Here is a 17,661-nt window from a genome sequence, read left to right as displayed (position 1 = left end):
CCGCCTGGAGCTCTCCTCTGCCGAGATCCAGCATCCCCCCTCGCTGCCTCGCTGCCACGTTCATGCAGCCGGTTATCTAATCGGACGGCAAGCTTAACAAGCATGTCAAAATCCGTGGGACTATCCCAGGAAGCCAACTCATCCTTTAACCTATCATTCAGGCCCTTGATTCCCCTTTCTGTACTCTTTCACCAGCATCCTAAACTGCACGGAGTAATCCCCCATGGATAGCGATCCCTGGCTGAGCTCCAGTACCCGGCCAAGGCGTTACCACCATGATCAGGGTGATCAAAAACTGAGCTAAACTGCTGGATGAATGAATCATAACTTAACTCCTCAAACTCCAGCTGGCAGCTCAAAGCTTCTGCCCAGGCTAATGCCTGACCCAATCATGTAGAAAATCTTGGTCTGCCTGTTAGCAAAGGCGTGGGAACGCTGGGCGAAGATCAACCGGCATTATAATAAGAAGCCGCGACAGTGATTTAAATCCCCCGAAAAGGGCTCGGGATTGGATATGGGAACTTCACGAGTGGGGTGAGCGTCCGTCTGAGTAGCTAGCCCAGCCACTTGCGTGGTGAGCTGGTTAACCTGAAGGGCTAACTGTTGCGTAGTCTCGAGCAGGGAACGCAGTGCGTGATCGTGGTGGCTTAGCAACTCATCCTGCTTCCGTAACACGTAATGCACAGCGGGGTCCCCGTCCCTGAGCCGAGTGTCCGCTTGGTCCATATTGGCCAGATTGTTCTGTTAAGATTCCGAAGAATCAGGACCAGAGGTGTGGACAAACAGCAGGAGACCAGGAGCCGTTCACAAGAAAAAACAAACGGTTTATTACAAAACAAGGAAAAATACAAGAACACAAAATCAGCCCAATAAAACAAAAGATCACTACACCGTGGCGAGCGGGTAGGAAACAATAACCATAAACTAAAGAACAACAACTAAACTCTGACTGTTGCTACCAAAACCCTAGGAATAACAATAACACAAAATCAGCCCTAAGAAACACAAAAATCACTACTCCGTGGCGAGCGGGTAGGAAACAATAACCATAAACTTAAGAATAACAACTAAACTCTGACTGTTGCTACCAAAACCCTCGGAATAACAATAACACAAAATCAGCCCTAAGAAACACAAAAATCACTACTCCGTGGCGAGCGGGTAGGAAACAATAACCATAAACTAAAGAATAACAACTAAACTCTGACTGTTGCTACCAAAACCCTCAGAATAACAATAACACAAAATCAGCCCTAAGAAACACAAAAATCACTACTCCGTGGCGAGCGGGTAGGAAACAATAACCATAAACTAAAGAATAACAACTAAACTCTGAGTGTTGTTACCAAAACCCTCGGAATAACAATAACACAAAATCAGCCCTAAGAAACACAAAAATCACTACTCCGTGGCGAGCGGGTAGGAGCAATAACCATAGACTAGGAAATACACCTGCACTGCAGGCAATGACAGAGAGACAGTCATTAAGAAAACCACAGCATGACCAGAAAACTAACGTAAACACACAGACCACCCTCTATACGGATGGCTGGGGGTTTGACAGGATCCAAAGGAGGGACAAACTGCAGTATCGATACTGTACATCATCAAGGGCTGGTGGGAGGAGCCTCTCTGAGTGTCCTTCTTATTGGTTGTTGGAAGGTTCAAGGGCGGAGATCTCTGAGGGCGGAGTTAGACTGTAGTTCCTGCAGAGTTGCTCGCAATGTAGGTTCTCTGGTCAGACACCTGTACAGCAAAATCTTTACATCTGAAAATCAAGAGAGAAATCGGGAGATCAAAGGTTTTAGTGGGCAGTTTCAATGAACCAACACAAAAATAAACCTGAAGAACAGATTTTGGTGTGTGGGTGTGGGTGTGGGTGTCTTACCAGCAGACAGTGCCCTGTTGATGTGAATGCATTCACTAAAGAAGTGCCGGGTGCTAAAATATGGGTGTCCTTCCAGCAACAAATAGAAGAGTGCGCCCAGCTGATAAACAGTGGTGGGACACGCCTTGTATGCCCGATGTGAAAACCACTCTGGAGGGAAGAATAAATGGGTACCTGGGACACATCAACAGAGGAGTGGAAGGAGACGGACAGACAGATGGAGAGAAAAGAAAGAAAAAAGTTGAGGTCAAGCTTTAACAATGAAAGTCATTTTTTCAGAGATTGACAAATGGGTGAGGAGCAGAAAACTTGATGTCATACCACAGAAGGAAGTGAAGGTCATCTCTGATGAGAAGCTGGCACAGCCGAAGTCGATTATCCTCACTCTTGGTAGACCGGAGTCCAACTGAACCAGGACATTTTGTAACTTGATGTCCCGGTGGAAGATGCCCTTAGAGTGCATGTCGATGGCTGCGTCCACAAGCTGTCTCAGGATAAACTGAAACAGAGAGAAAGAGGTGAAGGGATTGTAAGGAAGTATTTTCTCCTGATTCTCCAGGAGGAAAAGTCTTATACAACATAATGATGATGATATGACTGTGTTGGCAATAATATACCAGTAACTGAGCTCCAAGAGATTTTCATTCTTAAGCTCAAATCTACTTGTAAAGGTGCAGTCACACCTAGGGTTGCCACCTTTCAGAAATGAAAATAAGGGACGTCCACCACAGCTCCTCGGGGCCATGACCACCACGGCCCGACTCCCGTGGGGTGGGGCGCCCGCAGCAGTGGTATGATTTATTTTGTGCCACTGTTTTTAGTAAAGGGGTGATCAAGAAAGCAATTAGTCATACTTAAAGCTTGAAATGCTTTATTACCAGTGAACACATTCTTTATTGTGCAACATTACTGCATTTAAAGTGCTTTTCATTAGGCTACATAAAGCCATAATTACATGCATCCCTATTTAACATACAATGAGGAAAATATATAACAAAGTGCCATATGCACACAACTTAGTTCTTGCACAATCAATTAACCTAGTTAATGAGACAGGTCAGATGAGGTCATCCAAACAGTTAAACCACACTAATAAAAGAATTTATGTAATGATCACTGAACACTGTATTCCTCAAAAATATAAACATTTTGACATAGAATACACAGAAAGCTCTACAAACATTTTTAGTCTAGGAACGAATATATATTTAAAAAATAAACGTTTTCTCTTAACAATGTTTATTTATTAACTGTTAATCCATTAGTATGATTTGTTCTTTGAATGGCCATTTTATTGGCTAATACTGCTGTATATTAAATAAATGATCATTCATTCGACTTTAAAAATTCAACATCCTGAACAATCAATCAAACCACAATAGTCTACTAAAACAGGCTCTGCCCATGCACTGACATATTCTGGCAAAAGCACAACCAGATAGGAAATTGAATCAATCATGACATAATGTCCCATACCCTGTCAGTCTCAGGAGATGATTGGGGTATGAAGAACTGAGACACTGACGCTTGGGTCTTCTGCGTTCTTACGTGCCTGCAGTGTTGCTCTCCTGATGCATGCTGTCTGATGTCAGCCCACCGTGCGCCACTGAAAACACTCGCCGACATATTTATTTTATAATTTGCCTTGTAATCATCTGCACTGACGCTGTCCAGCCAAGGATGCGCCTCTTCCCACTCACGTCTGTACTTTTGCAAGCGTTTTCGCTTTTGAGGACGTGGTGGAGTATCGGGTGTAGTGGACATTTTTAAAAGGCGCGGGTGTTGTGAGGAGCGCCGGTGTGTGGTGTCTGTCTCTAGGCAACCGTGACAGCAACACACGCAGGCAGAGAGGCACAGACACACGACCGGAGGGGGGTCCTGCGTAGATCCCGCCACGACAATTTTGCTGGCCTTAGTATTTCCTGTGATTTATTTTGTTCATTATTGTTAGATTTAGTGTTGATGTGTGTGTGACAGACATGTGTTTTGGACATTTGTGAAAATACGAAACAAATCGTGTCCCGTTTTGGTTCAATACGGGACGCAACATTTAATTGTCAATTAAAGGACGATTCCGTATTTTACGCGACAGGTGGCAGCCCTAGTCACACCAGCACTTAAAACACAAAGTTTCTGAAGGAAACTTGATTCATTTCAATGAAACACATGCAATTAATGGATTTATCAGTGGTGGTAAAGTAAATCCACACTAATATTTTTGTATGAGGACACTTATTTCATGTCCTCTGTCATAAAAGAAGCTGGTTTACAGACCAGTTATTTGACAGCTGTTTCCTCTTTTGAAAAACTCTCTGCCCTGTTAGCAACTGAGCTAACACACTCTTCAACTGATATTCAGGAAGCTAGCTAACACAGAAAGCTATTGCAGCCATGATGTAACTGATGACTACATGTTCTTGGCTGACCATTGTGTTAACCCTTTGCGTCCTGACTACAGTAGTTCCCGACTGAAAGTATTTCCTACATCACCCAATTTCTAGCACCACCTATTGTCCAAGGACGGGCGGGTGATCTTTGCTGTGTCACTTTGTTGTGTGAGCAGGCCATTATACTAAGCATGGAAATTTTAACACACCGATAAAAACTGTTATAAATACAGCTTTTCAGCTGTGGCTGAACAAAATAAAAAATGCTTCCATACCTTTGCTTCCTTTTCACTCAGGGATCCACCGCGGTATCTCAGGTAGCTGTCAAGGTCCATGGAGGAGTTTGGTCTTTCCATTACCAGTGTTAATTTCTCACCCCGAATGTACCAGTCCAGCAGGGACACAGCAGCAGATTGTCCAACTGATCCTGGTAGACCTGCAGCTTTCAGCATGAAGGCCACCTCGAGAATGATGTGAAACTCCTTCCCGTTGCAAGACTGAAGAAAACAAAAGCAAATATACCAAGTGATTATGAGCTAAAGGTCCACTAGCTAGGAGAAAGGGTCAATATGTGAGCAGGATGTGTTCGCTCATCCAAAGTTGAGCAGTGAACGAAATACTTAACATTCAGGTTTTTAATATCAGATTAGAATGACTTACCACAGTTTCACTTCTCACGGTCCGACAGGGAATGTGCTTGATTGCCACCTGCAAGACAGAAATACAGATTGGTTGGTTGGTACTTCCTGAGCATCAGTGAATGTTAGAATGTGTGTGTGAGCATTATGTTTGTGAAACTTACTGGTAATTTGTCTGATTTTCGGAATCCAGAAAACACCGAGCCAAAGCCTCCTGCACCCAACTCAGCCAGCTGACAGTACTTGTCTTGAAAATCACCTGAAAACACAGACACATTGTTTTAGTGACCTCTGTCATTTATGTTTCAAGTAGTGCTGTCAATCGATTAAAATATTTAATTGTCATTAATCGCATAAATGTCATGGTTAACTCGCAATTAATCGCAAATTAATCGCACATTTTTATCTATTCTAAATGTCCCATTAATTATCATTTTAATACTGTTATCAACAGTACAAATGCTTTGGTACAAATGTTTTTTATTGAGAACGTGTAGTGTTATATTTCACACGAACATTCTCACTTTGAGCAGTCATTCACATTTGAATGAATCAAATCTCACATAATTTAACAGTCAATAAACAGATGACCAAAAAATTAAACATTTGGTTACAAAAAAAGCCCCTTCAACAACCCTTTCTAAGGGATCAAAACAGGGTGATATAAGATAGAGTTACAAAGGTCACATCATTGTAAACTAGGACTCAGGCTATAGTGCAGTTAAACCATGGCTTAAACTTTCTTAAGTTTCCTCTGAACATACAAGCAGTCAGACTGTGATGCTCTTCTGTTTATTCACCAGAGGCTCATCAACGCAGCCTCTTATTTCTCTCCAGAAAGAATGAACTTTACTTGGCTATAAGCTTGTTTTTAGTTGCGGTATCCATATGCCTCTGTCCAAACTTTGGTCTTGTCAGTCGATCCATCTGGCAACTTTTTGAAACTAAACTTTCTATTCAGACTGTTGTTCGCATCCATTTCGGCATTTCGCGCTTGACATCCGCTTACACTTTCACAGCTCGCGAGCAGGCGAGACCGAAACACGCGTGGGGCGTGTCTATTGTTTTGTTTCCGGTTTACAACCGGATCCTGTAGTTTTTGTAACGTTACTAGCAGTGACCACAGTTTATAAAAAACTACAAGTTCACTAGGTCACAAAGAACGTTAATCGCGCGATTAAAAAAAAAAAAAAAATGACGTCGTTAAAATTGATTTGCGTTAACGCCTTAATAACGCGATATTTTTGACAGCACTAGTTTCAAGTAATCCTGATTTTGTTCCTGAGATAAACATGAAATAACAAGCTGCCTAAATCAAGTCATGCAAAAAGTAATTTTGTTTCTGTGAGCTTACCTCTGCTGATGTTTTTTATGGAGGACATCTCAAAGATTCTCTCCTCCTCGGTTAAGGGGCTGGTAGTGTTCTGGCTGATGCTGGTGCTGGGCTGATGGATGAAGGACTCAGGGCTGCACCTCTTCTTCTTTTTAGGTGGCTCATCATCAGCACTGGCCTTTCTCTTGCCGTGCTGGATCCTTGTGTCCTCCACTAACACCACACTGGGGTCACTGCTGCTGATGGTGTAGATGCTACGCCTAAACTTCTTGTTAGGTGCTTCTCCATCAGCACTGGCCTTTCTCTTGCCGTGCTGGATCCTTGTGTCCTCCACTAACACCACACTGGGGTCACTGCTGCTGATGGTGTAGATGCTATGCCTTGACTTCTTTTTAGGTGCCTCTCCATCAGCACTGGCCTTTCTCTTGCCGTGCTGGATCCTTGTGTCCTCCACTGACACCTGACTGTCTTCAGCGGTGGTGTTGCCTCTACGCTGAGACGACATCTTTAAATCTCTCAGCTTGCTGTTGTTGCTGTTGTCTACAAACGCTCTCAAACTTTGAAACAAGTGTTTCTGAAAATACAACACGCACAGATACCTGAAGAGTGTGTACTGATACAGAGTGAGTGTTCTGAGCATTTAACCTCCTGTATTTGGAATGTGATGACATTAAAATCCAGAATATGCAAATTTGCATTCTAAAGTTCCATCTTTTTTTTTTTCTTTTTTTTTTGCTCCAAGTGAGATCATGTGATTCTGTTCATCCTGTGTGGATCTTTTGCCTCCTTCCACATAGTGTCATTTGCCTACTGTTCCCCCCCCACACACACACACTCCTGAATGTCCTCCCATGACAGACATTTCATATCTCTGTGTTTTTGCGCTCGAAGAGCTGTTTGTTGTTATTGAGTTCATCAACTGAGTAACCCGATGTCCCACCTTAACTTCAATATCCAGTCGAGTTTTGGCTCAAATACTAAAATAATAATAACTCAAATAATTTAGAAAACCACAAACAAAAAGTTATTCTGAGGGCAAAATCCTACAAATATGCTGAAGTAGGTCATGTCTTATTTAGCATGTTTAGCAACATATTTTCTATGTAGTTTGTGTGTATTTTACACTATCAACAGCCTCACAAGTTATGTTCGCATTAAACTTTAAGCAAATTTCAAAAATTTCAGCTCAATAAAATGTGAATCACTGCACTTTTCTATCAGTGTATATGTGAATATATTCAAAAAGGAATGATTAAATTAAAAAGCACCAGTAAGTCTCATACATGATGGGATTTTAACACCCCAGAGGGCAGTTTTTAATTTATTTATCCCTTTTCACCCTTTCTGTGCGCACTGTGGATGAGGATGATGACATGTTCAAGTTACATAATTTTGTTTGGCTTTCTGATGATGGCAGACCGACAACTGCATATACAGTTGAAGAAACAGAGCAAGGTATCACAACTTCACAACTTCAACACAAGTTTGTTCCCATAAACCTTTATTGCACCTTGTTTTTCAGTGAGCCAACTTTCCATCTTAGCAAAGAATAAAAGAGTTTAAATGTTTCAGCTTTTTCCTGAATATCTGCACTGTTAAAAGAATCCTGTTTTTACAGAAAAAAAATAATACAGGCTAATTCCACAAAAAAATGAAAATGTAAAGAACAGGACCACCTGTAAATTTTGCAGTTTGAAAATGTTGTAATTTACAAACAAATTAGATTTTACACCATTTTACATAAGATGAGAGAACTTTTTTCATCCCAATGCCATGGAAATTAAGTTGTTAGAGCCAGCAAAGTATTAAAAAATGGGCAAAAACAGTGGCATAGAAGGATTAAAGATAAAAAGGATACAGGATGAAAAATAAAAAATCAACTATGTATGTTTATGAATTATAAAAAGACTGTTTCCATTTTTACGAATAATCTACCAGTGCCATGTTGAATTGCACTTGAAAAGTGCTGTTGCATAAAAAAGAACAATGAATTGAACGAGTGGATGGATAATAAATAGTGTTTGTTCTTCTGCAAATTTGAAAAAATATACAACACAGTAAAAAAAATGCACAAACTGTAGTGGATGTGAGCACATGTCAGCATAAATAACAGTAGTGCAGAAAACAGGAGGTTTGTGATGTTGAAATGGGAAACAACATCAACACAGTGCCACATTAAATGATGCTGGAGTTAAACAGTCTGATGGCTGTTGGAAAGAAGGAACTGCAGTAGTGTTTAGTCTTACAGTGGATGCAGCAGTCTGTTACTGAGGGAGCTGCTGAAGCCCCTCACTGTCCATGCCGGATGAGCTGTCCATGATTGATGTCCAGTGGGCAGTCCAGGCCAGCGGAGGACTTCTGTGACAATTTCATGAAAACTGTGCAGCCTTCTTAAAGATGTTTGACTTTCACAAAAAATGTGTGTACACAGATTAAACATTGAAAAAAAGAAAAAAGAAAAAAAAATCCCCAAAATAATTTGTCTTTCCAAAAATGATTTATCTGACAACAGTGAAAATTGCCATCTGTCCTTTCTCAAACATATTTGTAATATGTATTTTACAATACAATAGAGAATGTCGTTAGCCTCATAGCATAATTGCCTAAGTCATATTTTAAGGTTTTTCGGGCGATAAGGCAGGATGAAGCAGCAGTGTCAGGAGAGTAGAGTTAGGCAGATATCTCAATTTGGCCAAAAAATGACTTAGGCAATTATGCTATGAGGCTAACGATGTGACATCTCATTTGGACTTAAAGAGGAAAGATGGAGGGAAAGAGAGAGAAACAAAGTTGAGAAAAGGAGTGAAAGAAAGGAAAATAGAGGACAAGAAAGAGATAAAATGCCTTCCTTCTGAAATGTCTAAGGACAATTAAAGGGTTATTTTTATGAACAAACAAAGAATTTTAGCACCCTTTCAGGAATGCTGTACTTCCTCAGAATAAATTGAGCTAATGTACCAATATCTAAAAAAAATGCTCTTCACTGACCATAAGAGCTTACAAAACCCAAAAAACTGCGAAATGAATTTGTGTCCAAATAGAAAAGAGAGAAGGACAGAAATTTTAACTGAACTTGCCCTGCCAGGTCTGTGTTCTCCACTTAACAGAACATGGCATCTTCCTGCTCATCACAGTAGGACAGCAGAACCAGCAGCATCTCACTGATGTCTTCAGAGCAAACACTCAGCTCTTCCCTCATCACTTCAGACTTTGTAGGACATTTTTCTCTAGTTCACACAAACTGAATTTATGTAGTTCAAAAGCTGCTTCCCCTTCAAAGTCACACTCTGTGTGAAGGTTTCTTTAAGCCAAAATCCAGTCAGTTCCTTGAAGTGGGCTCCTGTGTCAAGTTCCTTGAATCAAAATGGCCGCTCTTATTTTATTATTATTTTATTTTGTATTTTAGAGTTTTCCCCTGGTTGCCTTGTTTGCATAGTGTGTATAAAGTTAACTTCATTAGATGTTTGACTTCCTCTGGATTTGGATTTGGTTGCATCCTGCACTGCATTACCTGACTTACATTTCAACTTCCAAGTAGCCAAGACTTTTCAGGCCGGAACTGGCCTCAACGCTCACAGTACAGAAATAAAGCTTCCTCAATGACCTGTAAGGTCTCTTCTAGAGTATCTTTCGTCATCTCTGGAAGATCAGGTGAGACTTCAATGATGGTAGTGCACAGACAGATTTGCTCCAAGTCAGTCATTTCTGGAATCAAGGAGAAAGACACCAGTGTTCAAGATTACAAATAATGATGGAAAACAAAAGTAACTAGACATTTAGTCAAATAACATTGCACATATATACAGATAAGAGGAACCTCTATGGAACCTCTGTTTTGAGTATATAATGTGAGTGAGGATTTACACTTTTTATTTAATTAAATCTGGAAGGAAAAACTGCTGTCATGTCTTTAGTATATAAATAGTATTTTAGCATTTCTCTGATCATGCATGTGCATTGTTTGTATGATTTCTCCATCACAGTGGCAAAGATCATATTTATTTTGACATTACACTGTGTTTCAGTGGAATGACTTAGTGCCCTTTAACACTCAAGGCAATGGATACAAGTTTACCAAAATGTTAATGTTTAGACACTGCAACCTTGTGTTCTGTTTTTGTCATTGAGTCCTCAGAATGAAAGTCAGCTTGATGCATATCTATCACAAAATATACAGCATACTGCATCACTTTTAATTAAAATAAGAAGTTCTCCAAACTTCATGGACTCATCACTTTTTGACAGAAGGAAATATCCTTTTATATTTGATGCACCTTTGTACTGCATGTCTGTAGAAACACTGGTATTGTGTTCTGAAAACCCAATAATGCTTGAACATGAACTGCTTGATGTGCGGTTCAAGAGTGAATATGTCAGCCATTTCTTTGTCTTAATGAAATAGTTCAAGAATACTGGGACATCATAGGATAAGAGACCCTCAATTATGTCATGACATAAACAAGGTGGGGGGCCAGGCTGGCAAACATGAAAAGATTTCAGAGCATTGAAAACAGAGTTCATCTGAAATCACCAGCAGCAGAATCATAACTTTCAGGGGTACACTGTGGACCACAAACATTTGGATCATCACTCTCAAACTCATTTTGAGACCATTTTGGGACTTAACCCTGAGAGGGATGTTTTTAGAACTAATCCGCTGCACGATTGTCTCTCCAAACTTTACGGCAGCGGCGCATGTGCTCCTGCACTGAAGGAGGTAAGGGAATTGTACGCTACTCGATCCATGGCAAATGTTCAGTCCAGTCCGCCGGATTTTGCGCCGCAACGCAGCCTCCAAATCTTGGTTGGCGCGCTCCGTCTGCCGGTTGGTCTGAGGATGATGACCTGAAGAGAGACTGGAGGCGGCCCCGAGAGCAGCACAAAACCCCTTCCACACCTGAGAGACAAACTGTGGGCCTTGGTCAGAAACAATATCAGCAGGGATTCCATGAATGCGGAAAACCTGTTGAATTAAATGGCCAACCGTTTCTTTAGCCGACGGTAACTAGAGGTAAGATCTTAAGCCCGAGCCCGAGCCGGCCCGAATTTCGGGCCGGGTCGGGCCCAAAATGTCAATTATTAACTTTGGGTCGGCTTCTCTCTCGCTAATTTTTTTTAATAAAAGTCTAGTGGACTGCAGTATTTCTCCGCGTAATTAGGCAAGTGCGCATCAAGATCTCTCTTTCACTCTCTTTGTCTGGCCTCTTATTCTGTGTTCCCGCCTTCAGTAACAGTTAAAGGAAGTGGTTATCAAACTGGATCTAGCTAGCACATTTTATAGTTTGTAAAATACGTGGTACGAGCGACCAGGCTTTGCCCCGTCACTCTCCAGCTTTGAGAAACATCCACCTGCTCAGTTCCCTCCGTGCGTCAGCTGTATCTTCTCCTCCTGTCCCTTTACCTTCCCGACCGTACACACTCACAGTCAAAAGCATACTAGGAAGCTTTAGGGCTCCGCTTTTTCAACCAGAGGCAGTGGCACCTGTTTCACGAGCCATTGCTGACTGAAGTCTGTAATAACCAAATACACGGCTCGGGACACACGCGCGCGCTTTACGCAGCGCTCAATGCCAGATGTTCAAGAGGACGAGACCCGAGACTGAACTCCTGCACAATACGCACTTTACACCGAGATGACCGCCCTGGACCACCTACCTCAGCAGGTCTGACTTCTGCAAACAGCAGCTGGTCCAGAAACATGTATGAATGGATTCATCCGTGCGCGCAGTCTCCAGCGGAGGATTTTTAAAGTCTGTTTGTTTCCGCCTTTGGTAACGAAGACTATAGTGAACCTGCTGCGCTCTGGAGGCTTTACCCCGTGTATCTCAGATGCCCTTCCTTGTGATCTACAATGAAGCCCAGAGACCTGCTCCTGCTGCTGTTCCTCTCCTTGTCAGAGAGGCGCGTCCATGTGAGCACAATATCGCACACAGAAATATCTTAAACAAACTTTTCCAGCGTTATTTCATTGTGTAAATGCATTTATAATGATCATAAAAATATGTTGATTATTTTTAACATTAAGAAAACTTGCGATATAAAATTTCGGGTTTGTTTCGGGCTCGGGCCTGCAAATCAAGTTAATTGATCGGACTCGGCCGGGTCAGGCTTTAATACCCGCGGGCCTGGGTCGGGTCGGGCTGGATTTTTTAGGGCCAATCTTACCTCTAACGGTAACCCAGTTAAGGCAACAAAATGGACCGATTTGGAAAAACGGTTAGAATGGTGTCGTTATCTTTAGACCGTGGCAGCCCCGTGACAAAGTCCACAGTGATGTGTGACCACGGTCGGTGGGGAACCGGAAGAGGCTGGAGGAGACCGGAGGGAGGCTTATGCGACGCCTTGCGCATCGTGCGTGCCGCCACAAACTCGCGGACGTCGGTCTCCATGGCCGGCCACCAGAATTTTCTTTTCAGAAAGGACAGGGTCCGGGCCACTCCAGGATGGCAAGCCAACCTGGAAGAGTGCCCCCACTGCAGGACCTGGGAGCGTACCGCAGTGGGAACGAATGAGGTGTGGGGAGGTCCACCGCCTGGATCCGGCTCTGCCTGGAGAGCATTGCGAACCACCGCCTCCACATCCCAAGAGACCGCCGCCACCACTTGCTCAGCTGGCAGGATGGTCTCTGGCTCTTCCTCCATGTCGTCTTCTGCCATTGTGAATTGCCGGGACAGGGCATCGGATTTGGTATTACGAGAGCCAGGCCGATAGGTTAAAGTAAAATTGAACCGGCCAAAAAACATAGGGTAGTCTATGTTTTTTGGCCGCTTCAATGGCCTGGCATGAATTAAGTCTTTTGGCAGTCTGAATGTACGCCAGGTTCTTGTGGTCTGTCCAAACCACAAAGGGCTGTTTGGCCCCCTCCAGCCAGTGACGCCACTCCTCCAGCTCCAGCTTGACTGCCAATAACTCCCGGTTCCCCACGTTGTAGTTTCTTTCAGCGCGGCTCAGTTTCCGGGAAAAGTAGGCGCAGGGGTGAAGGTGCTGGTCAGGGGTTGACTGCTGGGAGAGTACTGCTCTGACTCCAGTGTCCGAGGCATCCACCTCCACAACGAGTTGTCTGGACGGATCTGGCTGGGCAAGAACAGGGGCAGCAGTAAACAAAGTCTTAAGTAGGTTGAACACCAGTTCTGCCTCCTCTGTACAGGCAAACCTTAGCTTGGTGGGGGTGAGACGGGTGAGTGGCGCTACCACACGGCTAAAGTCTTTAATAAAACGGCAATAAAAATTGGCAAAACCAAGAAAATGCTGCAGTTGTTTATGGTTGGCCGGGGTAAGCCACTCAGCCACCGCCTGCACCTTACCCGGGTCCGCTCTGATCCGCCCCTCCTCAATGATGAAGCCCAGGAACGACACCAAAGGCTGATGGAAGGAGCACTTCTCTGTTTTAACAAAAAGTTTGTTTTCAAGAAGCCTCTGCAGCACAAGTCGCACATGTTGAACATGTTCCTCAATACTTTGTGAATAAATTAAAATGTCATCATGATACACAAGCACAAATCAATTGAGACAGTCCCTCAACACGTCGTTCACTAACGCCTGAAAAACAGCTGGGGCGTTCGTGAGGCCGAAAGGCATGACTAAATACTCGAAATGCCCGAGCGGCATGTTGAAGGCTGTCTTCCATTCATCCCCTTCCCTTATACACACTAGGTGGTAAGCGTTCCTCAAATCCAATTTAGAGAAGACTGTAGCTCCCTGGAGGGGCTCGAATGCGGCCGAGAGTAATGGCAATGGATATTTATTTTTTATTGTTATAGCATTTAACCCACGGAAATCAATGCACGGACGCAGCGACTTGTCCTTCCTCTCCACAAAAAGAAACCTGCGCCGAGAGGAGAAGAGGAGGGCCTGATAATACCTGCTGCCAGAGACTCACCTATATACTGCTCCATAGCCGCCCTCTCCGGCTTAGACAGGCTGTAAAGGCGGCTGGATGGTAATGGCGCTCCGGGCAGGAGGTCTATGGAGCAGTCATAAGGTCTGTGAGGGGGCAGAGAAAGAGCATGACATCTTTTTCAATTCAATTCAATTTTATTTGTATAGTGCCAAATCACAACAGAAGTTGTCTCAGGACACTTTCTATATAGAGCTGGTACAGACCAAGCTCTTTTATCTACAGAGAACCAACAATTCCCCCATGAGCAAGCACTTGGCGACAGTGGTGAGGAAAAACTTCCTTTTAACAGGCAGAAACCTCAGGCAGAACCAGGCTCTGGGTGGGAGGCCATCTGCCTCGACCGGTTGGGTTAGAGAGGGAGAGCAAGAGAGAGAGAGTGACAAAGAGAGAGAGAGAGAGACAGAGAGACAGACATGCAGTCACAGTAACAGTGACAGTGGATGTAATAACAGTAGTAGCAGTTGCAGTGGATGTCAGGCAGGGCCATGGCAGGAGACGCAGCTGTAATCCACAATCCAGCCACTGTCCATGGGAACCTGCGAGACAACAAAGCACAGAGACTCCGGGGAAGGAGCTAAGTTAGTAACACGCCGTGGTAGGACATGAAAGCATGCAGATGGAGAGGGACCATTCTGTTAAATAGACCAGATATGAGTTGCCCGAGGTGTTTATAGAATTTTGTTGGGTAGCCATCAGAACCTCAAGTCAGTTCAATACTATTAAGGAAAGAGTGGATGCTGGAGATACTACAGATACTACTAGATACTACACTGCCTGAGCGGTGGAGCCTCTGACAGCAGTCATAAAAACCTGTGTTTGTGTCGAACTTGTGTCGAAAGTGCATACCTCAAACATTATATCAGTGTTTGATAGGCCGAATTATATAAATTATTTATGCCAAACTTTTTCCTGCATATTTTTGTTGCAGAAACAGAAAAATGGAGCTATAATGAAAGTTTATGGGAGTGTAACGAAAGTGCTGGCAAGCAGAAAGTGCTTGCATAAAAAAACAAAAAACACAACCACTCTCCTCTTGGTGGAGTAATGCACCATATCAATCAATCAAAAATCAGAATGTAAAGGCGGCATTTGGTTGCTGGGGGAAAGGGAAAGTTGTGGGGACTTCATGGGAAGAGTTGGACGGTGGAGCGGTTGGACGGAGCAGCGAGTGAGAGCGGAGACAAAGAAATGCTTGGTGGCGGAAAAACTGTCTGTCTGCTGTCTGTGACGAGTTTGTTCTGTCATTGGTGGTTACTCACTGTTTCGTTGGCCCATTTTCTTTTCTTTTTGTTTGTTTGGTCACAACTGTGAAACTTCTTTTTTTTTGATAGAGAGTAGGATTAGAACTAGGAGGATAGTGGGGAAGGGAATCAGGGGCTGTATGGCTTCTGAAGGGAGAGGGGGTCTGAGGGAGGGGGGTGGCAGCAGGTGCTCAGGAAGAGAAGGCTCCGGGGGAGGAAGCTGAAGATCCAGAGAAGCAGAGGAGAGTCAGAAGTCCTGAAGAACTTACAGTGCTGCTCAGAGTTAAGGGAGCTAAACCAGGGGATGCGGGGTTCAAGGCAATCAACCCTTTACAAATTGACATGTCGCTACAGAGTCAGATAGGCAAGGGTTTTGAGGCCAAGGTTTTATTTCATGGAGTGTTGAAGATCAACTGTATGAATAGGAAGCAGTATGAGGACGCTATCAGCATGAGAAAAGTGGTGAACAAAGTAGAGAAGATAAACTTAATTCCTAAAGAAAAGCAAGGAATTAAGGGAGTGGTCTATGGAATGTTTACTGGTCTGTCGGAAGAAGAAATACTGGACAACATTAGAGGGGGACAGGTAATAGATGTACGGAGGTTCAAGAGTCGGGAGGGAGCTGGGGGGGACCCGCCAGTTCTGCTGACATTTGCAGGCACTGCCAGGGAAAGTTTTTCTTGGTAGCATGGTGTATCAGGTGAGGGGGTATGTGAGGCCTCCGCTGCGCTGCTACAACTGTCAAAGGTATGGACATATTGCGGACTCCTGTAGGGGTAAGAAAAGGTATGTAAAGTGTGGTGGAGATCATGGAATTAAAGAGTGCAGATCAGATGCCCCTAAGTGCTCTAATTGTGGGGGGGACCATGTGGCAGCATATCGCAGATGTGAATATACTATCAAGGCCAGGCAGGTACAGGTTGTGAGGGAGCGAGACAAGGTGTCATACGCTGAGGCAGTGAAGACAGTGGCTAGAGGGTGCAGAGTAGAGAGTGGGGGTAATGTAAAACTGGGGAACAAAAGCGCTGCACCAAACACGCTTCCTCCGGACATGTCGGTTATGAGTAAGGAGTCATTTCTATTTGTGGTTGATGTATTGGTTGGAGCTAAGTGTATCTTTCTGTTGAAAACTGTGAACAGATCAAACATCATCAGGGAAGTGATGGGGGCAGCTGAAAGGTTCCTTGGGGCAAAGCAGGTACCAGAAAAGTTACATCAGCACATGTCGAAGGTACAGAATAGAGCGCAGAGGAAGACGGAATACAGTGAGGATGAGGACTCAAACACAGCAGATGATGTGGAGGATTGTTAGCATCATAATATTTTGTGTCCTCCAGTGGAATGCCCGGAGCCTAGTTAAAAATGGTCAGGAATTAAAAAAGTTTGATTGATAAGCTTGAGATAGAGCCAGAGCTGATTTGTATTCAGGAGACATGGTTAGAGCCCAGCTTGGATTTTGTAGTCCCAGGATATGAGTGCCCGAGGTTGGATCGAGCAGAATTGGTAGGTAGAGAGATAGGGGGGGATTAATAAGTCTGATGGGGACTGTGCGACTTTTGTTAAAAATGGGCTGCAGTACAGGAGAGTGAATATAAGTGGTAGTCTTGAGTGTATAGCTGTGGAGGTGTGGGGCAGCTACAGGTACAGTAACAATAGTTGTAATAATAAAGATAGCGTTACTGTGATTAACTTCTATAACCCCTGTAGTCATTTGTTATTGTCAGATTTTGATGAGATAATGGAGAAAGTATGGGGCCCTGTTGTATGGGCAGGAGATTTTAATGCACACAATCCTGTTACGATCCTGGCTTCCTGTCTCTCCCTGTGTGTCTCCTCTCCCTTTTCCCTGTGTGTGTGTCTGTCTGTCTACCCCTGGATCCGTGGCTGGGCAGCCCCTCACCTGCTGCCAGCTCCTCCCACTGCGACTCACCTGCAGTCACTCTCCCTGATCAGGGAGAGTATTTAAGGCATGGACCTGCTCCTCTCCTTTGCCGGATTATTCCTCATCCCCATGTCGAGTTCTGGTTGTTGGTCTATAAGTACGAGTCTCTTTGTCTTCCTCTCTTCGTCATTAAAAGTCATTATTTTGTCCCTTGTTTTTTCCAGCCTCTTACGTGCTGTGTTTTCCTTTGTTTCAGTGCCTGTCTGCCGCTTCCACGCGTGCCTCGTGCCATACCCGCTTCGTCGGGGCTCCCGTTGTTCATCCACTCCATTTGAGTGCGTCTTTTGTTTGCTTCGTCTTCCACTCCGTTTGAGTGGGCCTTTTGTTTGTTT

At 43.8% G+C, this 17,661-nt stretch overlaps 1 protein-coding gene across 1 annotated transcript; it reads right to left on the bottom strand.

Annotated features, from left to right (window-relative positions):
- Positions 1 to 1,664: 1,664 nt before the first annotated feature.
- On the bottom strand, positions 1,665 to 6,751 carry LOC139338854 (serine/threonine-protein kinase pim-1-like). The gene is made up of 7 exons (XM_070974142.1): positions 6,268 to 6,751; positions 5,078 to 5,172; positions 4,936 to 4,983; positions 4,551 to 4,772; positions 2,210 to 2,387; positions 1,889 to 2,062; positions 1,665 to 1,768 (listed from the first exon to the last, which is right to left on the bottom strand). Exons 1-7 carry the CDS (start codon positions 6,749 to 6,751, stop codon positions 1,665 to 1,667), a joined length of 1,305 nt encoding a protein of 434 aa, XP_070830243.1.
- Positions 6,752 to 17,661: the final 10,910 nt, after the last annotated feature.

The sequence above is a fragment of the Chaetodon trifascialis genome, chromosome 11 (genome assembly GCF_039877785.1).
Source record: "Chaetodon trifascialis isolate fChaTrf1 chromosome 11, fChaTrf1.hap1, whole genome shotgun sequence".
Lineage (NCBI taxonomy): Eukaryota > Metazoa > Chordata > Actinopteri > Chaetodontiformes > Chaetodontidae > Chaetodon > Chaetodon trifascialis.
Note: the sequence above shows the minus strand (reverse complement) of the source record. Positions and strands in the feature narration are given on the sequence as shown.

What these genes read in the sequence shown, in the direction of transcription:
- LOC139338854 (XM_070974142.1), bottom strand. Translation starts at nt 6,751, where the DNA reads ATGTCGTCTCAGCGTAGAGGCAACACCACCGCTGAAGACAGTCAGGTG. An exon ending in CCGTGAGAAGTGAAACTGTG is followed by an intron (nt 4,773 to 4,935) that starts GTAAGTCATTCT and finishes TGTTTTCTTCAG; the next exon opens with TCTTGCAACGGGAAGGAGTT. An exon ending in TGAGTGAAAAGGAAGCAAAG is followed by an intron (nt 2,388 to 4,550) that starts GTATGGAAGCAT and finishes TCTCTGTTTCAG; the next exon opens with TTTATCCTGAGACAGCTTGT.